The 20,773-nt window shown below is 52.5% G+C and overlaps 1 protein-coding gene across 1 annotated transcript; it reads left to right on the forward strand.

The window, feature by feature from the left end:
- The first annotated feature begins 15,203 nt into the window (after positions 1–15,203).
- LOC119458896 (uncharacterized) lies at positions 15,204–16,730 on the forward strand. The gene has a single exon (XM_037720757.1). It carries the CDS (start codon positions 15,204–15,206, stop codon positions 16,728–16,730), a length of 1,527 nt encoding a protein of 508 aa, XP_037576685.1.
- Positions 16,731–20,773: the final 4,043 nt, after the last annotated feature.

Raw genomic sequence — 20,773 nt, forward strand, 5'->3', positions numbered from 1 at the left:
CCAAACACGAAAAACTAAAGTGGCCATCACGAGGTTGGGCTGCCGTATACCTACGTTAAACTTCTACTTACACAGGTCCGGTCTGGAGGCCTCACCATTATGCTCATTCTGTGACGAAGCGGGGGAAATAGACCATTTCTTGTTGGCTTGCAGGCGTTTTTTCTGTAATAAGAAAAAGACTACTGGAAATCCCGCTTCGAACATTGGCCTAGATTCCTCGGAGCCTGTGATCCTATCTTTTGGAGCCTGTATTGTTGGGTGCAGCCGCAAGAATGCTTGCTTGGGAATCCAAAATTATCTGATTGAATCTAATCGATTAGATTCAATACTTATCATCCCTCTCCTCACCATAGTTTTCTTTTATTCATTTATTCACTTTTTACCTATTAGTTTTCTTTCTTTCTCTCTCTCTTTTCCCCTCTCACAAAATCTCACTTTCTAAGCTCTAGCGTTCAAATCATTAATTCTTTTGTTTTTATACATCGAATATACCCACCCGATTCATGGCCAATCCCCCACTGTGGGTATGCGCCACAACCACTCAGGCCAAAAACAACAATAACGGCCCTTTGTCTGCTTCTCGCCATTACAATGCTGCAGCCGCTAAACGAACCTCTGCTGGACGACCTGCCCTCGGACACCGTGTTGCGGAGCGGGCGCATACTGCTGCATCTGCTCCAGCGCTTGCCGCCCCGCTAAGACACGGTGCCCACGGTTCCTCGGCCTCGCATCTGGTCGGTACCACGCCTGTCGTCGCCACTCCTCAGGTCATGGATTCACGTCCCGTCGCTATGCAAAGCGCTTTGCCGCCAAGGGACGCCGTACACGCTCCCTTGGACGTGGATTCCGCAGCCACGACTCAAGCGCCTACTGCATCGTCGGTGGCCGCTGTCCTTAACCCCTCGACTGCGCCCTTCGGCGACATGGCTACGTTCACACAAGCCATAGCTGCACTGTCCAAGCGCCTGAAAGACGTCACGGTACCCGTCACAAAGGCCCTTGTGCGTAGCCCACTTCCTTCACCATCGCCCCTGGAAATTGCCGAGTTTCGTGGCTTCGAGGACGATCCAACGATGTGGGTACACACAATTAATCCATTGGCCCGTCGACACCGCCTGGCCAGAAGACGTGAAGCTGTCGCTCGCCGGAAGCCGACTTAGTGATACCGCCAAGACGTGGCACAGATATGACGAATCTGCCTACACTTCCTGGGCTGGATGGAGTGCCGCTTTAGTGACTGCTTTCAGCCAGCTCCCTTCTGCCTATGACGATCATCGCTTCATGCGCATGCGCCGGCAATCACCAACCGAAGAGGTAGCTCTCTACCTGTATGAAATGGTCCAGCATCTCGAGGACTGTGGTATCACCTGGCTCACTCCTTTTGCTCGCCAGTATGTGGTCGACGGGTTGCTCCACTCTATACGCATGGTGCCATTCTCTCCGCTCAGCCTCCGGAAACGTCACCCTATGCTTTCGCTCGAAAGGCAGCTGAAATGCAGCATAGCATTCCCCGTCGTATTGCTGCGGGTATGCCGGAGCCTGGACCTGCACCGACCATCTCCACGCGACCCGGCTGCTTCTCTTCTGGTCGTATTGGTCACAATGCCAAGGATTGTCCTCAGTCGACAAAAACGCGGATCCATTACCAGGCCCTGCAATCTCCCGTGTTGCCGGTCTTTGTGGAAGGGATAGGCGACCTGCTGGCGCTTGTGGATAGCGGCGCTGAGAGCACGGCGCTACACCAACGTCATGCTCCTGACACAATCCGCCCGTGGACGCAACCCCCGCTCTACGGACTCGGAGGCAGCGCTATGCCAGTGGGCATGCTCGACATTCATGCCCGGACGTAGGCCGGGACAAAATTCATCCCAGCAGTTCCTGTTTTCGAGGACCTCCCTGCCGACATGATTCTGGGGGCAGAGTTCTTGCTGTACGACGACATTCGAGTCACCATCGACCACGGTCTTGTTGAGCTCTGCCCTTCTACAACCCTGACCCAGGGTATACCCCGGCTACTTCCACAACAGTTCCGACACCGACAGGTGAGCCTGCAAATTCGCCTACTTTGACCTCGGTACTCGCTCGCCACGCTGCACTGTTCGCCCATAGCACGGCCGACCTCCCACACACTAACTTGCTGGTGCATCACACACCCACGGCGGACCACTCGCCGATATGTGTGCCCCTGAGGACGTACGCTGGACGCGAGAGTACCGTGATCGCGGAACACGTGCGGGAAATGCTCGACGCGGGCATCATTCGGCCCTCTTCAAGCTCGTGGGCAGCGCCTGTCGTGCTTGTTCGTCAAAAGAATCGTTCATTGAAATTTTGTGTAGACTACAGGTAGCTCAATAAGTGTACGACGCCCGACGCGTACCCACTACCTCGAATTGATGACGCCATTGATACACTCTTAGCACGGTAACGTTTAAAAAAAAAGGCATATTCTCACAAATTTGTGCACCTATAAATCAGATATAAAATTTTAACCTTTACTCAAGTAACATTTAATAAAGAGGCATATTCTCACAATTTTGTGCACCTATAAATTAAAAGGCTACGTGCACCTATAATAAACGTTACTATATATTAACCTTTAGTATAGGTACACGTTGCCTTTTTGTATTGTAACCTTTCGTACAGGCATACAGTCTTGCAAGGCATCACACGCGCGTCCTTCTGCGCATGCCCATGAATTTAGGACATTAATTCTTCGGCCAACTACCAAACCTCACCGCAATGCACTAGCGTAACGCACTGAGCAGCACCTTATAAAAATTCTACTTCAAATGATGGGCCGAACTTCTACAACTTACGGTTACCAACGCCAGGAGGATACTCTCTTCTGAAAATATAGGCATTTAACGCACTTAGTCATAACTTCTATTCTGCTCTATATTAGTGCTTTGGTCAAGGTTAAAGCACTGCTGTAACTCAGCAGGGAGATTAGGACTAAGTGCCGTAAAAGCTTATGTTATCGGAAAAAGGTATCCTTTCGACGTAGCTAACGGAAAGTTGTTGAACTTCGGCTGATCTTCTGAAATACCATTTTTTGAAAACGCTGCTCATTGAGTTACGATAGTGCCCTACAGTGAAGTTCAATGGATGGCCGAAGGATCAATGTACAAAATTCATGTGAATGCGCAGAAAGACGCGCGGGTGAAGACTTGCAAGACTGTGCTGCTCTCCTCCCTCCCTCCTTCCCTCCCGTCCCCCCACGGCCTTTCGCGCGACGGAAGCAGTCGAGTTTGCTCTCCGCCGTGCGTTCGGTCCCCGTGAAAGCGCGCGTTCCTCGCGCGATTTCACTCGCACATACAGCATACGGCCAATGAGAGTTTTCTACACACGCACACGACCATCGGAGACTGAGCCCTTAACAGCTGCGCTGTAAAAAGAGAAGTCGACTGGGACATCCACCTTCAGTCAGCTGCTTACGCCGTTAACATGACGCTGCAGACGTCTGTCGGGACAACGTAACATCCAACCGTCAACGGGCAGCTGAAAGCGGTTCTCAGCCTAGACGCTCCCGTTACCATCTCCAGCTCCGCCGACCGAGCGTCCGTTTTTAAAAAGATCAGAACAGCAGCGATCAGATGAGCGTCACAAGCGAAAGAAACGCAGAAGCACCGCTATGACCGCCGACACTGACCTGCTCGGTGTATAACGTCGGTGACTAAGTGTGGGTAGAGAGGGCGAGTCATCTCACCAGACCTGAAGTTACTACCGAGGTTTGAAGGGCCCTTCATAATTGCTCAGCGCATAGGAGAGAACACCTGGCGCGTGAGCATCTCAGTTGCAGGCACCAGCCTTGACAGGCGTAGTAGAAATAACTTCGCCGGGCACGTGTCCCGGCTCAAGAAAATTGGTTCCGGCGGTTGAACTGAACTGCCGGTTTTGAAATGAACTGTCGATTCTTTTTCTCTTTTTCGTGTCCGCAGCGTAGCCGAGTGTGAAGACAAAGATGTGCACTTGGTGTTGAGGCGCTCGGACTGCGGGCGCGAGAGAGGGGACAGAAGTAAACAGGCGCATCCGGCATACACACACAACCACCGGCGGGCGCGCAGTCGGCCGGGCGTATACGAAAGAACGCAAGCGGAGAACGGGGCTTCGGGGGGCTAAAACTCGTCCCCGCACGACCAGCGACGCCACGCTGCTGCAGATGGATGGATGGATGCTATGAGCGTCCCCTTTGAAACGGGGTGGTGGGTTGCGCCACAAAGCTCTTATTAATTTGCCTTATGCCTTACCTTTATTTTATTGCGATAGCAATTATATGGACACTCAAAAGCAGATTTCTGCCGTCGGCGTCGCCGTCGCCGTCGCCGTGAGGTTCCGTATGACGTCAATGGAGATGAAATCGTCGCCGCGCGCCTAACGCTGTATGTGCGAGTGAAAGGGCGCGAGGGACGCGCGCTTTCACGGGGAGTGAACGCACGGCGGAGAACAAACGCGCGTTCTGCTCTGTGCTCCCTTAAGGGCTGCAGAAGTAGGCGTCTCTCAAACGTGCCTTCTTCCGACGCACGAAACGCCGTGTGGGGGAGGGGGAGGGAAGGGAGGCGACGTTTAGCTGCGGCACCAAGTGCCTATTTATATCAGAGGCTCCGGCAACAGTCACCAACGCCGCAAGCATTTTGAGCGAACGCGGGCAAAACGCCGACGGCGTCGACAACAGTTCTGTGTGTTGCCGGTGCTGCTGCATGTCCAAGTTTATACAGCTGATAAAGCTGCTATCATTACTCCGTATAGCTGTCTTCAAATTTGCTATCGCAATTGATGCTTCACCTTTCAGGGGAAACTGCGACAACTTTTTTGAGAAACACACAAATACAAAGAATTCCAGGAATCAACCTTTCTGAACCATTACTGGGAACTCTGTTTCTGTACGTCTCCGTTGTGTGTGGTCTCCCTATACTTTTCTGCCACCAAACCTCCAACCGCCTCTTACTAATCTCTACAGCTGACATGTTTACTTTGCCCGTGCTATCCCTGAACCCAAGGACTTCAAGGAGGTCAGAAGAGCCTAGACTTGCAGCTGGGTATATTTCTTCGCATTCCAATAAAACATGTTCCACCGTTTCTCTAGCTTTACCACAGCAAGCACATGCGGCGCCATCCTTGGTGTACTTCGCTTTATAACTGCGCGTTCTAAGGCATCCTGATCTCGCTTCGAAAAGTAAGGAGCTTCCCTTTGAGTTATCATAAATTGTTTCTTTCCTGATTTCCCTTTTTTCCTTTGGGGTAGTTAGTCACAGCAGGTTTCTTTTCATAACCTTGTCTCAGCCTCTCTCACTTTGCGTTTGACGTTCTTTGTTGCCACGTTGCTGGCCATACCGGTCGCATATTTGATGGTAAGCTTCCTAGTTCTTTTTCTCCACTGTGAGTCAATGTTTTGCCTGTACAAATACCTGAATACTCTTGCACCCCGTCTACTTTCTTCCATTTTCCTCAGTCATTCTTCAAAATCAATTTTACTCTGAGCCTCCCTTCCTACAAAATTTGTCCAGCCCATATCACCCTGCACAGCTTCATTAGTAGTCTTCCCGTGGGCGCCCAACGCGAGGCGTCCCACTGACCTTTGGTTGCCATCGAGTCCTGATTGTACTCCTGACTTCAATTACACCTTTCCACATAGCCCGGAGCACCTCGTACCTATTGTATTCCCATATAGCGCCCTGTGTTTCATTATGGCCGCATTTCTCTTCCCTTTTGCTGTTGTTTTCTCCTGTGTCTCCAGATATCTATCGCCTTCGTTAATCCATATAACAAGGTATTTGTATTCTTTTACCCGAGGTATTTCCTGGCCCTGAATCAACACTGTCTGCTCACTGTTTTCATTGAATACCATAAAACCTGATTTTTTTAGCCATAAATTTTAATCCTAACTTCTCACATTCTTCTCCACACATATCAGCCAGATGTTGCATATCACTTTGCTTGTTAGCAAGCAACACAATGTTGTTCACATAAAATAAACCTGGAAGCTGCTGCTCAACTGATGATGATGATGATGATGATGATGATGATGATGATGATGATGATTTGTGGCTAATGAACCCTTTGTAACGGGTGGACTCAATATATTAGTGTCCTAGCCAAAAGAAAAAAAAAAGTTGTGCGGATGTGAACGCCATCTGGTGGCACTTCAAGGAACCCAGCGCCCACGCGGCGTGTGCCTCCCGTTGATCGGCTGTGACCACGTGACTTTTTGTACAATCTCCGAGGACACTTTCGGATTTTCCGCTTCGTGAACCATACAATGCGTTCGCATTAATAAATGTTCAATTGTTAGTCGGTGGCTGTTGGGTGGTCTGCTGTCTACATCCCCGTAGTGTCGGGCGCGCTGTCTTCTCAGACACGATTAGTGTCTGCGTCATTGCGATTAGTGCTAGTGTCATTAGTGAATTCAAAAAGGCCCCATCGCCCTAGATGAAGCAAGGTTGACGTCGGTGTCAGCCGCGAGATAACATTTGCATGTTAATTGTCACGTAAAAGCCGACGGTGCCCTAGACAGAACACCACCGCTCTGAGCCATATGGCTGAGAACACCACTTTTCTTAGCCATATTAACACCACTTTTTCTTAGCCAAATGGCTCAGAACACCACTTTTATTTAGCCAAATGGCTGAGAACACCACTTTCTTAGCCATATGGCTGAGAACACCACCGCTCTGCTGAGAACACCACCGCTCTGAGCCATATGCCTGATAACACCACTGAGAACACCACCGCTCTGTGCCATTGGCTGAGAACACCACTTTCTTAGCCATATGGCTGAGAACATCACCGCTCTGAGCCATATGCCTGATAACACCACTTTCTTAGCCATATGGCTGAGAACGCCACCGCTCTGTGCCATTGGCTGAGAACACCACTTTCTTAGCCATATGGCTGAGAACACCAGCGCTCTGAGCCATATGCCTGATAACACCACTTTCTTAGCCATATGGCTGAGAACATCACCGCTCTGAGCCATATGCCTGATAACACCACTTTCTTAGCCATATGGCTGAGAACACCACCGCTCTGTGCCATTGGCTGAGAACACCACTTTCTTAGCCATATGGCTGAGAACACCACCGCTCTGCTGAGAACACCACCGCTCTGAGCCATATGCCTGATAACACCACTTTCTTAGCCATATGGCTGAGAACGCCACCGCTCTGAGCCATATGCCTGATAACACCACTTTCTTAGCCATATGGCTGAGAACGCCACCGCTCTGTGCCATTGGCTGAGAACACCACTTTCTTAGCCATATGGCTGAGAACACCACCGCTCTGAGCCATATGCCTGATAACACCACTTTCTTAGCCATATCGCTGAGAACACCACCGCTCTGTGCCATTGGCTGAGAACACCACTTTCTTAGCCATATGGCTGAGAACACCACCGCTCTGAGCCATATGCCTGATAACACCACTTTCTTAGCCATATGGCTGAGAACACCACCGCTCTGTGCCATTGGCTGAGAACACCACTTTCTTAGCCATATGGCTGAGAACACCAGCGCTCTGAGCCATATGCCTGATAACACCACTTTCTTAGCCATATGGCTGAGAACACCACCGCTCTGTGCCATTGGCTGAGAACACCACTTTCTTAGCCATATGGCTGAGAACACCACCGCTCTGAGCCATATGCCTGATTACACCACTTTCTTAGCCATATGGCTGAGAACACCACCGCTCTGAGCCATATGCCTGATTACACCACTTTCTTAGCCATATGGCTGAGAACACCACCGCTCTGTGCCATTGGCTGAGAACACCACTTTCTTAGCCATATGGCTGAGAACACCACCACTCTGAGCCATATGCCTGATTACACCACTTTCTTAGCCATATGGCTGAGAACACCACCGCTCTGAGCCATATGCCTGATTACACCACTTTCTTAGCCATATGGCTGAGAACACCAGCGCTCTGAGCCATATGCCTGATAACACCACTTTCTTAGCCATATGGCTGAGAACGCCACCGCTCTGTGCCATTGGCTGAGAACACCACTTTCTTAGCCATATGGCTGAGAACACCACCGCTCTGAGCCATATGCCTGATAACACCACTTTCTTAGCCATATGGGTGAGAACACCACCGCTCTGTGCCATTGGCTGAGAACACCACTTTCTTAGCCATATGGCTGAGAACACCAGCGCTCTGAGCCATATGCCTGATAACACCACTTTCTTAGCCATATCGCTGAGAACACCACCGCTCTGTGCCATTGGCTGAGAACACCACTTTCTTAGCCATATGGCTGAGAACACCACCGCTCTGAGCCATATGCCTGATAACACCACTTTCTTAGCCATATGGGTGAGAACACCACCGCTCTGTGCCATTGGCTGAGAACACCACTTTCTTAGCCATATGGCTGAGAACACCAGCGCTCTGAGCCATATGCCTGATAACACCACTTTCTTAGCCATATGGCTGAGAACGCCACCGCTCTGTGCCATTGGCTGAGAACACCACTTTCTTAGCCATATGGGTGAGAACACCACCGCTCTGTGCCATTGGCTGAGAACACCACTTTCTTAGCCATATGGCTGAGAACACCACCGCTCTGAGCCATATGCCTGATTACACCACTTTCTTAGCCATATGGCTGAGAACGCCACCGCTCTGAGCCATATGCCTGATAACACCACTTTCTTAGCCATATGGGTGAGAACACCACCGCTCTGTGCCATTGGCTGAGAACACCACTTTCTTAGCCATATGGCTGAGAACACCACCGCTCTGAGCCATATGCCTGATAACACCATTTTCTTAGCCATATGGCTGAGAACGCCACCGCTCTGTGCCATTGGCTGAGAACAACACTTTCTTAGCCATATGGCTGAGAACACCACCGCTCTGAACCATTGGCTGAGAACACCACTTTCTTAGCCATATGGCTGAGAACATCACCGCTCTGAGCCATATGCCTGATAACACCACTTTCTTAGGCATATGGCTGAGAACGCCACCGCTCTGTGCCATTGGCTGAGAACACCACCGCTCTGAGCCATATGCCTCATAACACCACTTTCTTAGCCATATGGCTGAGAACACCACCGCTCTGTGCCATTGGCTAAGAACACCACTTTCTTAGCCATATGGCTGAGAACACCACCGCTCTGAGCCATATGCCTGATAACCCCACTTTCTTAGCCATATGGCTGAGAACACCACCGCTCTGAGCCAAATGCCTGATTACACCACTTTCTTAGCCATATGGCTGAGAACGCCACCTCTCTGTGCCATTGGCTGAGAACACCACTTTCTTAACACCACCGCTCTGAGTCATATGCCTGATAACACCATTTTCTTAGCCATATGGCTGAGAACGCCACCGCTCTGTGCCATTGGCTGAGAACACCACTTTCTTAGCCATATGGCTGAGAACACCACCGCTCTGAGCCATATGCCTGATAACACCACTTTCTTAGCCATATGGCTGAGAACATCACCGCTCTGAGCCATATGCCTGATAACACCACTTTCTTAGCCATATGGCTGAGAACACCACCGCTCTGTGCCATTGGCTGAGAACACCACTTTCTTAGCCATATGGCTGAGAACACCACCGCTCTGCTGAGAACACCACCGCTCTGAGCCATATGCCTGATAACACCACTGAGAACACCACCGCTCTGTGCCATTCGCTGAGAACACCACTTTCTTAGCCATATGGCTGAGAACATCACCGCTCTGAGCCATATGCCTGATAACACCACTTTCTTAGCCATATGGCTGAGAACACCACCGCTCTGAGCCATATGCCTGATAACCCCACTTTCTTAGCCATATGGCTGAGAACACCACCGCTCTGAGCCATATGCCTGATTACACCACTTTCTTAGCCATATGGCTGAGAACGCCACCTCTCTGTGCCATTGGCTGAGAACACCACTTTCTTAACACCACCGCTCTGAGCCATATGCCTGATAACACCATTTTCTTAGCCATATGGCTGAGAACGCCACCGCTCTGTGCCATTGGCTGAGAACACCACTTTCTTAGCCATATGGCTGAGAACACCACCGCTCTGAGCCATATGCCTGATAACACCACTGAGAACACCACCGCTCTGTGCCATTGGCTGAGAACACCACTTTCTTAGCCATACAGCTGAGAACACCACCGCTCTGAGCCATATGGCTGAGAACACCACTTTCTGACTTCTAATTTAAAAGCGATAGCGTTAACGGCCCCGTGTCGCCGAAAATCCAGTTCGGGAATACGGCGTCGTCGCCGGCGTTGGCGTCTCGTGAGCTAAAATTACCGTATATAATTAGGTTCAGTGTGGGCATTTATTTTGCACTTCATCATCTGTACATAATCATCATCATGCGTGTGCCCTTCATCTTCATTGCGCGTGCGGGCGCATCATCAGCGTGGACAGTGTCGAAAGCTGTTCATGCCCGTTGTGGACTCCGCCCTCCTTCGCCGCGTCGTCTTTCGGGCTCAATAGAAGGTCCGCCCTTACTGTGACGTCACAAGTGGTGGAGGTGCTGGGTAAATGTCGACGAGAAAATAACTATCACCCAGATAGCACAAGCAGGCCACGCAGAATGGTGTCAATCATGCGCTCAAAAGTTGCGGGAGCATTACAGAGGCCGAAGGGCATGAGGTTGAACTCGTAAAGATCATCTGAGGTTCCAAACGCTGTTTCTTTTTTTTTTCTTTTTCGGCTTCGTGCATCGGAATTTGCCAGTAACCTGAACGCAGATCAAGACTGGAGACGAGGGCATCGTCAATGCGAGGCATGGGGTACACATCCTTGCGCGTGATCTTGTTGAGTGCTCGGTAATTGATTCAGAAACGCATGCACGGAGATCTATATGACATGCGCCTTCCTATATGACATGCGCTATATGCGGGTATATAGAGCAGCCCATCACTAAAGTTGCTCATACTTTGTCTTATATTCTTGACAAAGTTATTCCTTGGAATTTTGAGAATAACAGCCCACGAACAATTGTCATGAAACAAAACACAGCGCATGTCTTTTATGTTAAATCTTCTCAGAATGAAATGTTCAAAGTGCGAAACTATAACAGCAACCTGAAAACGATGTATTTTTTTTTTTTTTGCGCGGCTGAGAAGGACCTCTGGGATCGGCCCACGCAAGAGGCCGCGTTTCTATCAGACAGCTCGCCTTCATGCATAGCGTTCGCTGCCAGCGTTCCACAGCAAACATTACGGTTACATAAGCTGCAGTTGCAGGGAAGCGTGACAAGCAGTCAGGGAACCTTGAATGCTATCGGGTTCCATTCTTAAAGGCGAAACTTAAGCGTTCTCCAAATTTTATTGCGATAGCAATTATATGGGCACTCCAAAGCGATTTGAGAACGCCATGGAACGCTTGGAGCGTGCGGACGCGTCCGTGCCGGCTCCCGCTTTCTCGCCAACTTAAATGTGTCTTTTACCCAGTTTGGTGCCTTTTCTACCCGGAATCGGATTCTTGAAGTTCTTTGTCACCTGGGAAGACCACATTTCGGCAAGTGCGTGACCTCTGGACTTTTTTACGAGTGATTTCATCTCTCCCTGCCACGCCACGGTCTCTAAGCCTAACGACGAGTTCGGCCACCGCCATCAGTGCCCGTCTCGACCCCGACCAAGCCGCCGCCGCCGACCTCAGGCCTCCCCGCGCCCACCCCGGCTGCGGGGGCCTCCAGCGATCACAACAGAGCCTTACACCCGAGAACGACCCTACAGCGATGGCATACGAAGTTAAACGCCAAGACATGAGCCCGGACGACCTTACCGCAGACGCCGGCTGGACTATCGTGGCCCCGCGCCCGTCAGTAATCAAGACTGCGTTGAGCCGGCCAGACCTCGCTAACCTACAGCGAAAGGGAGGAAATACGAACGCAACCGTCTCAACAGCGAGAAACTCCGTGATCAAAGCAAGCAGGATGCCCGCGCTGCCCCAAGACGACATCAAGATCGTGATTCGCATACGTGGCGGAATCAACATAGCCAAGGTAGGCCAACTTACGGTCACCAAAGCAATTTGCATGGCTGCTTGCATCGAACCTAACGAGCGAAGCGAGGACACGATATGCCCCAATTTGAAGCAAAACATCATGGTGGTCAGCACACCGTCCGAAGCGAACGCAGCGAAATACCTCAGGATCCGCAACATTTCCATAGGAGAACAAACGTTTCAGACCACTGCATATAGGACGGCGCCGCACGAAACGTGCAAAGGCGTTATAAGAGGAGTCCCGCTCGATGAGACGCAGGAATCCATAAATCGCAAGATCGTCAACCCACGCAACCCACGCGCTCTGGCGGCAAAGAGAATCAAGGAAACTGGCACGGTCATCATCGCCTTCGACGGCTTTCGAGTCCCGAACTATGTCAGATACGACAACGCCCTGGTCAAGTGTTCCCTTTACCGCAAACAGATCGCCATGTGCCACGTGTGCGGCAGACTCGGCCATCGTGCCGACGTATGCCCCTCGCCCGACGACGCCATTTGCAAAGGCTGTGGACTCGCAAACCCTAACGCAGACCATGTGTGCACCTCGATCAAGTGTGCGCTTTGCGCGGGAAATCACGTCACGGCCAGCAAGGAATGCACGAACCGCTTCCAACTCCCCTGCGTCGTCCGAAGGAGACGAGTTGAAAAAAGAATCGCAGCGAACGCAAGCAAAAACACCACGGGGTCAGGACCAATCGCCCTGAGTCAGCAAGACTTCCCGCCGCTCAAGAACCGCGAGAGTAGCGCCATAAACGACAACGTGGCCGCCAACGCAGATGCTCGCTTGACCGGCGAGCGGGGGCGCTCGAGATCGAGGAACCGTGGTCGCCCGTCGTCACGGTCCGGAGAGCGCTCCAGGAACCCGAGCCAGAGATCCACGTCAAGGATACGATTCGCCCCCAGCCCACTAGTTGGCGGTGATGACCGGCTGACCTGGGCCCAACGAGTTCAGCAGCCGCAACAACAACAGGAGCGACAACAGCAGCAGAACCAACAGCAGGCCGACAGCCAGGTGAGCCCGACGGCACGGCCAGAGCAGGTAGAAATAACAAATACGATTAAAAGACTAGAACATGAAAACAAAGAGTTAAGGCAAACAATCACAAAACTTGTCAAGGAAATCAGACAACTCAAGACGCCGCCAACGCCACCACCCTCCGACTCTAATGAAACCGAAATCACATCTGAACCCATGGTAGTGGAGGTGCCGGTCGCGGAATCCACGCGCAATCCACATAAGAGAAAAGCCGCGACAAATACACGTCCGTCGAGCACGGACAGCGACATTAAGGAAATCAAAGAGCTGCTCGGCGGGCTTGAAACTACGGTCGCGTCACTGAAGGAAGGGCAAGACAAACTTGCGACGACAGTAGGGACCCTCAAAGAAGGTTACGACAGGATAACGCTACAAATCAACCACCTGATGGAGACGATCAACAGCCACGGGGCAAGGCTCAACGCGCTAGAAATGACAGACCACCCGTCTGTGATGTCACAATCCACTATCACCAAGCTACCTCGGGCATTGTCGCTCGACAGACACAGCAACTACATGGCCTCACAAAGGCCACCCAACGCCAACAACAAAGATGGCAGCACCAACTGAACCGTTTCGCGTTTGGCAATGGAATTGTAGGGGCTACGTCCGCGAAAAGGCCCCCCTGCAACAATACATTCGAGCCAAAAAAGACAAACCCCAAGTCATTCTCCTACAAAAGAGACAAATACCGCCACACCCTCGCTATCCGGCTATGACGTGACCGCTACGACACCGCAACACAAATGCAGAGGTATCGCCACGTTGGTCAGCAACAAGCTAGCCCATACGAGACACAATATTAATCACGACCGCAGCAACTGTGAATTCATTCTCACGGAAGTCTTCCCTAGAGCAAAGAACTCCAAGAGCATATTCATCCTAAACGTTTACAGCAGCCCCAAGCACATAGCACAAAAATTTAGGCAAATATTCAAGCTTGCCTGCAACCGTGCCGGCGATAACCCCATGATCGTGGCCGGGCACTTCAACGCCCCTAACACGGCTTGGGGATACGTCGCCAGCAGGGCCAAGGGGAAGGGCTTACTAAACGACGCCGATGAACTTGACCTAATGTTCATTACGAACGCCGCATACCCCACAAGAACGGGTAACTCGGTCAACCGCGACACAACGCCGGATCTCACTTTCGTCCGCAACGTTCCAAACTATCAGCGGAACAACCTCTTCGAGGATTTGGGCAGTGATCATCACATTGTTGAGACAATGATCGACACCCCATCCAGAGAACCCAGAAAAATGACGTAGGTCGACTGGGACAAGATCCGCGAGTTCAGACACGAACGCCGAACAGGCAAAGGATCGATCGAACAATGGACGTCGCAACTAAAGGCCGACGTTAAGGCGGCCACAAAGGAAATAGAGACAGATCTCCCCGTTCAAAGCATGGACAGCCGACTGGCTCACATGCTCGAAGCCAAACAATCGCTCACCAGAAGATGGAAAGAACAAAGACACAATCGAAGGCTGAGGAAAAGAATTTCTTCCCTCAACCGCCTGATTGAAGAATATTGCACGCAACTATCTAACCAGCAATGGAACGAAGTGTGCGACGCTGCGGACGGCCGCATCAACAGCGGGACGACATGGGACCTGCTTAAACACCTTTTAGACAGAACCAGAACCAAAGTGGACCAAGGTCGCACGCTGAACAGGATCATGCACGAAGAACTCAAGAATACCACGGAAAATGACCTCATTGATCGTCTCGCCGACAAGTACCTCCCGCTGGCTAAAAATGCTAGAGGCACGACCGCCGAAGCATATCGCGGCAAGGCCGACCCAGAGCTAGATCGGGACTTCTCAACCGAAGAGGTACGCACGGCGCTTCAGAACCTAAACAGCAAGTCAGCGCCGGGGCCGGACGGCGTAACTAACAAGGCACTTAGAAACCTAGACGACACCTCCATCGAAACCCTCACTGAGGAAATCAACAAAATCTGGAGGAATGGAGCACTACCCGAAGACTGGAAAACGGCCCTCATCGTGCTCATCCCAAAGCCTGGTAAGGCGCCCAACATCAATAACCTCAGACCGACCTCGCTGACATCTTGCGTCGGCAAGGTAGCCGAGCACGCGGTCCTAAACAGGCTCTCAAAACATCTAGAAGAAAGATATCTACCCCGCAACAATGATCGGCTTTAGACCCGGGCTGTCCACCCAAGACGCCATGAAACTTCTCAAACATGAGATCATTGACGCAGACACGAGAGACGCGAGAGTAATCCTAGGGCCAGACCTCGAAAAGGCCTTCGATAACTTATCGCATGACTACATACTCGATACAATCTCTAACCTCGACCTCGGCACTAGACTCTACGCTTATACAAAACCGTTCCTGAGCGACAGAACGGCCACCCTTCGTCTAGGAGAAATCAAGTCCCAGAAATTCAAACTAGGCCGCAAGGGCACCCCGCAAGGCTCTGTCATCTCTCCGACGCTTTTTAATCTTGCGCTAGCCGGCCTAGGCAATAAACTGGATCAAATCGAGAACGTCAAATACACCATATACGCAGATGACGTAACGCTGTGGATCCCCGGAGGTAGCCTGGGATCAGTTGAGAACGCGCTACAGCAAGCGATGGACGCCATTGAGGAATACCTCGCTCCCACGGGTCTGCGATGTTCGCCCGCTAAGTCGGAGCTCCTCGTCTATAACCCATCGAGAAGCGGTCCCAAGCCAAAGAGCGAAATCAGAGACACACACGCCATTACTCTCAGAACAAAAGACGGAGGAACCATTCCGCACGTCCGCAAAAACGGAGTTCTCGGCATGCTCATTGAGAGCAACGGCTCTAACGCCGCGACTGTGGCGAAGATCGCCACAAAGTCGGATAACGCCATGAATCTGATACGACGCGTAGCGAACAGACAACACGGCCTTAAGGAAGAAAATTTCTTCAAGCTCACAAACGCCTTCGCGCTATGCCACTTCACCTACGAGGCGGCCATGCACAAATGGAAGGTAGCGGAGAAGGACAAACTCAATGCGCAACTGAGGAAGCTAGTCAAACTAGCACTGGGAATCCCAAAGAGCACCGGGACAGAGCTCCTGCTGCAACTGGGGGTACACAATACACTTGAAGAAATCGCCGAGGCTCAAGAACGGGCACAATTGTCAAGACTCTCTAGAACCAAACAGGGTAGAAAAATCCTAGCCAAACTAGGTCATGACACCACAGCAATCGAGAACTTATATGAAAGTGTTCCGACGGACACACGCAAATCCTACACGGTTCGCCCACTCCCGCGCAACATGAACCCCGCTCACCATCAACCCAGAAGGCTGGCACGCGGATCGTTCATTCTGCGCGAAATACGTAATAAGAAGATCCAAGCCTGTTTCGTAGACGCGGCACAGTACCTGTCCAGGCAGGCCTTCGTTGCCATTACGGTCAATAAGCAAGGTCAAGTCACAAACGCTCTCACAGTCAAGACCCACAAGTCCGAGATAGCAGAACAGGTCGCGATCGCACTCGTACTCACAGACCCGACCACCACCCACGTCTACAGCGATTCACGCTCGGCCGTCAAAGCCTTCCTGAAAGGCGCCGTTGCAAGACAAGCACTACATATAATCAATACATCCGCACCGCTGCAGCATCACACCATCTGCTGGTTCCCGGCACACCTCGGAAAGATCGAGGACGCCCCTCCCAATCTCACGAGGTGGCTCACAGGAGCGCGCGAGACCTAACCCTCCGCGACGCCACCTATTCTGGTCGTGACCATCCCCGCGAGAATCGGGACCCCCCCTCCACATACAACGAGGTCACAAAGCACTTTTATCTAGACCGAGAATATACAGCACACTCACAAAAAAGCTCACCAGGCCTCAAGCCATCACCTTCAGAATGCTTCAAACCAACACGTACCCCACGCAGAACAGACTACATCACTGCATGCCTGAGCTATACACAACATCATATTGCGAAAATTGCCTTAGAACACTAGACGTACATCACTTGCTCTGGCCGTGTGGTCGGACCCACGTAAACAAGAATCAAGGACTCCGCCAGGCTAAAAGAAGCACTACGCAGCACGGACCTGGCGAACAGCTCTGGGCCGTCCAGCGAGCCCACGATGCGGCCAGGGAGCTAAAACTCCCGGTCCCAACGTGGGAGTAGCCCGCTCAATGGGCCTTGCACCCCGTAGCCCGAAGGACCTTACAATAAAGTTATCCCACCCACCCAAAGCGGATTTCTGCCGTCGGCGTCGCCGTGAGGTTCCGTATGACGTCAACAGCGATGAAATCGTCGCCGCGCTCCGGACGCTGTATGAGCGAGTGAAAGGGCGCGAGGGACGCGCGCTTTCACGGGGAGCGAACGCACGTCGAAGAGCAAACGCGCGTTCTGCGCCGTGCTCCCTGAAGGGCTGCAGAATTAAGCGTCTCTTTCTTCGTTTACAATCACCATTTACTCCGTCGCGCGAAAGTCTGTGGCGGGGTACCACTGTGATCCTGACGCGAGGCCCGCGAGGATTTATTTCAAAGAATGGATTTATCGGTTTATTGAAGAACAGAAAATGCAATTGGCTGTACCGGATTGGCTGTCAAGGCTAGAGCCTCTGACAGTCATCAAGGAATTTTAGCGTGACAACGTTGGTCCTATACGGACGGACGACTTACTAGTTTTTTTTTCTAATTTCTTTTCTGTCCAACAGCGTGCATTTGCGTTATTTGAGTGTGTGGTAATTTGTATGTACTGTGTTATGTCGAAGACCGGCAATAAATTTTAAAAAAAGTTGTCGCAGTTTCACCCGAAAGGCGAAGCATCAATTGCGATAGCAACTTAGTAGAGAGCTATACGGAGTAATGATATTAGCTTTATGAGCTGTATAAACTTGGACATGCAGCAGCGCCGGCAACACGCAGAACTGTTGTCGACGCCGTCGGCGTTTTGCCCGAGTTCACTCAAAACGCGTGCAGGCGTTGGTGACTGTTGCCGGAGCCTTGATATAAATAGGCATTTGGTGCCGCAGCTAAACGTCGCCTCCCTTCCCCCCCCCCCCCCCCCCCACGGCCTTTCGTGCGTCAGAAGAAGGCGCGTTTGCTCTACATATATGGTGATTGTAAAGGAGGAAAGAGACGCCTACTTCTGCAGCCCTTAAGGGAGCACGGCACAGAACGCGCGTTTGTTCTCCGCGTGCGTTCACTTCCCCGTGAAAGCGCGCGTCCCCTCGCGCCCTTTCACTCGCACATACAGCGTTCGGTGGCGCGGGGCGGCGGCGATTTCATCTCCATTGAAGTCATACGGAACCTCACGGCGACGGCGACGGCGACGGCAACGGCGACGGCGACGGCGACGCCGACAGCAGAAATCTGCTTTGGAGTGTCCATATAATTGCTATCGCAATAAAAAGCGCTTCGTGGCGTAGTGGTTAGCGCCGCGCGTTCGGAAGCGAGGGGTCCCTGGTTCGATTCCGCGCTACGGACACAACTTTCGCAAATTTTTTTTGTTTCATAAAAGTAGACGTGGGTACCTACTACTACTACATACTACAGAGGAGGGACAGACACACACCCTAAGGAGCTTCGCCCCTAAAAAAAATTCCAAAGTTGTGTCCGTAGCGCGGAATCGAACCGGGACCCTCGCTTCCGAACGCGCGGCGCTAACCACTACGCCACGAAGCTTTTTTTTTTTTATTGCGATAGCAATTATATGGACACTCAAAAGCAGATTTCTGCCGTCGGCGTCGCCGTCGCCGTCGCCGTCGCCGTGAGGTTCCGTATGACGTCAATCGAGATGAAATCGTCGCCGCGCGCCGCCGAACGCTGTATGTGCGAGTGAAAGGGCGCGAGGGACGCGCTCTTTCACGGCGAAGTGAACGCACGGCGGAGAACAAACGCGCGTTCTGCGCCGTGCTTCCGTAGGGCTCCAGAAGTAGGCGTCTCTTTCCTCCTTTACAATCATCATATATGTAGAGCAAACGCGCCTTCTTTCGACGCGCGAGAGGCCGTGGGGGAGGGGGGAGGGGGAGGGAAGGGAGACGACGTTTAGCTGCGGCACCAAATGCCTATTTATATCAGAGGCTCCGGCAACAGTCACCAACGCCGCAGGCATTTTGAGCGAACGCGGGAAAAACGCCGACGGCGTCGACAACAGTTCTGCGCGTTGCCGGTGCTGCTGCATGTCCAAATTTATACAGCTGATAAAGCTAATATCATTACTCCGTATAGCTCTCTACAAATTTGCTATCGCAATTGATGCTTCGCCTTTCAGGTGAAACTGCGACAACTTTTTTATTGCGATAGCAATTATATGGACACACAAAAGCAGATTTCTGCCGTAGGCGTCGCCGTCGCCGTGAGGTTCCGTATGACGTCATTGGAGAAGAAATCGTCGCCAGGTAAGTGGTTCTTGAGGGAAAGGGAAAGGTTGGCGCTATCTTCTGCAGCCCTTGAGGGAGCACGGCTCCAGCGCCAACGGGGAGGGGTAAGTGGGAGCGAAAGAAGGGATAGAGTGGAGACGCCATGGCTGGGCGAAGCAAAACCGGCAGGCATAGGCGGCACGTATCAGCCGAGATGGAAGGCCTTGGTGGCTGCAGAGTCTGCAGGGTGTTGTGCCAGGCCGGTCAGGCCCGGGGTGGAGAGTGGGAGGCCGTGAGGCCTTCCGCTTGTAGAAATGTCCTTAGAGGCGTGCGGAGAGCCCTGACGAGTCAAGGAACTCCACGACGCCTCGAAGTGCAGAAAGGTGGTGTCGGCCGGGGAAGAGGAGATCTTCCTCCTTGCCACAGGGGAGGCCCAGGCGGCGGAACTCCTGCAGGAGTGGGCCCCGCTGCTGGAGGTACGCCGGGCAGGCCAGCAGGAGATGTTCGATCGTCTACGGCTCCCCGCAGGAGCTGCAGGCCGGGGACGTCGCTCGTCCCAGTCGGTAGCTGCGTGCTGCCGTCCAGCTGCAGCCGATGCGGAGCCGGAGAAGGAGCGAGGTCTCCCTGCGAGCAAGGCCTCGCTGGGGAGTGGTCGTGGGGGGCATCCCAGTGCCACCGTTTGTCTGTGGGTGGTGGGTCGCAGGTGTCGCGCAGCCTCAGTCCTGTGAAGTCGCCCTCCGTCACGGCCCGACTGAGGGGCACAGTGTGGTGGGCGTCCTTCGCCAGGGTGTCGGCTGCCTCGTTGCCCGGGATCCCTACGTGGGCGGGGATCCAGTGCAGGGACACGGGTGGCCTGCGTCCTGCAGCGCTGTCAGCGGGTAGACAGCAGTGCGACTCCAAGGCTGGCGCTTTCTGGCCTCTGCAGGCCGAGGAGGGCTGCCCTGGAGTCGCAGAGGATGGCCGCTGGTACCCAGGAAGCTCCTCAGAGAGTAGGTCGACGGGCCAGGTGGAGGCCGTCGCCACGCGCCGAAACGCTGTATGTGCGAGTGAAAGGGGCGCGAGGGGCGCGTCTTTCACGGGGAGTGAACGCACGGCGGAGAACAGAGAAACAAAACGCGCGTTCTGCGCCGTGCTCGCTTAAGGGCTGCAGAAGTAGGCGTCTCTTTCTCCTTTACAATCACCATATGTAGATGATGAAAGTGGTTCTTGAGGGAAAGGGAAAGGTTGGCGCTATCTTCTGCAGCCCTTGAGGGAGCACGGCTCAGCGCCAACCATATGTAGAGCAAACGTGCCTTCTTCGAAGCGCGAGAGGCCGTGGGGGAGGGGGAGGGAAGGGAGGCGACGTTTAGCTGCGGCATGAAGTGCCTATTTTATCAGAGGCTCCGGCAACAGTACCAACGCCGCACGCATTTTGAGAGCGCGGGGCAAAAC

The sequence above is a fragment of the Dermacentor silvarum genome, chromosome 7 (assembly GCF_013339745.2).
Source record: "Dermacentor silvarum isolate Dsil-2018 chromosome 7, BIME_Dsil_1.4, whole genome shotgun sequence".
Taxonomy (NCBI): Eukaryota; Metazoa; Arthropoda; class Arachnida; order Ixodida; family Ixodidae; genus Dermacentor; species Dermacentor silvarum.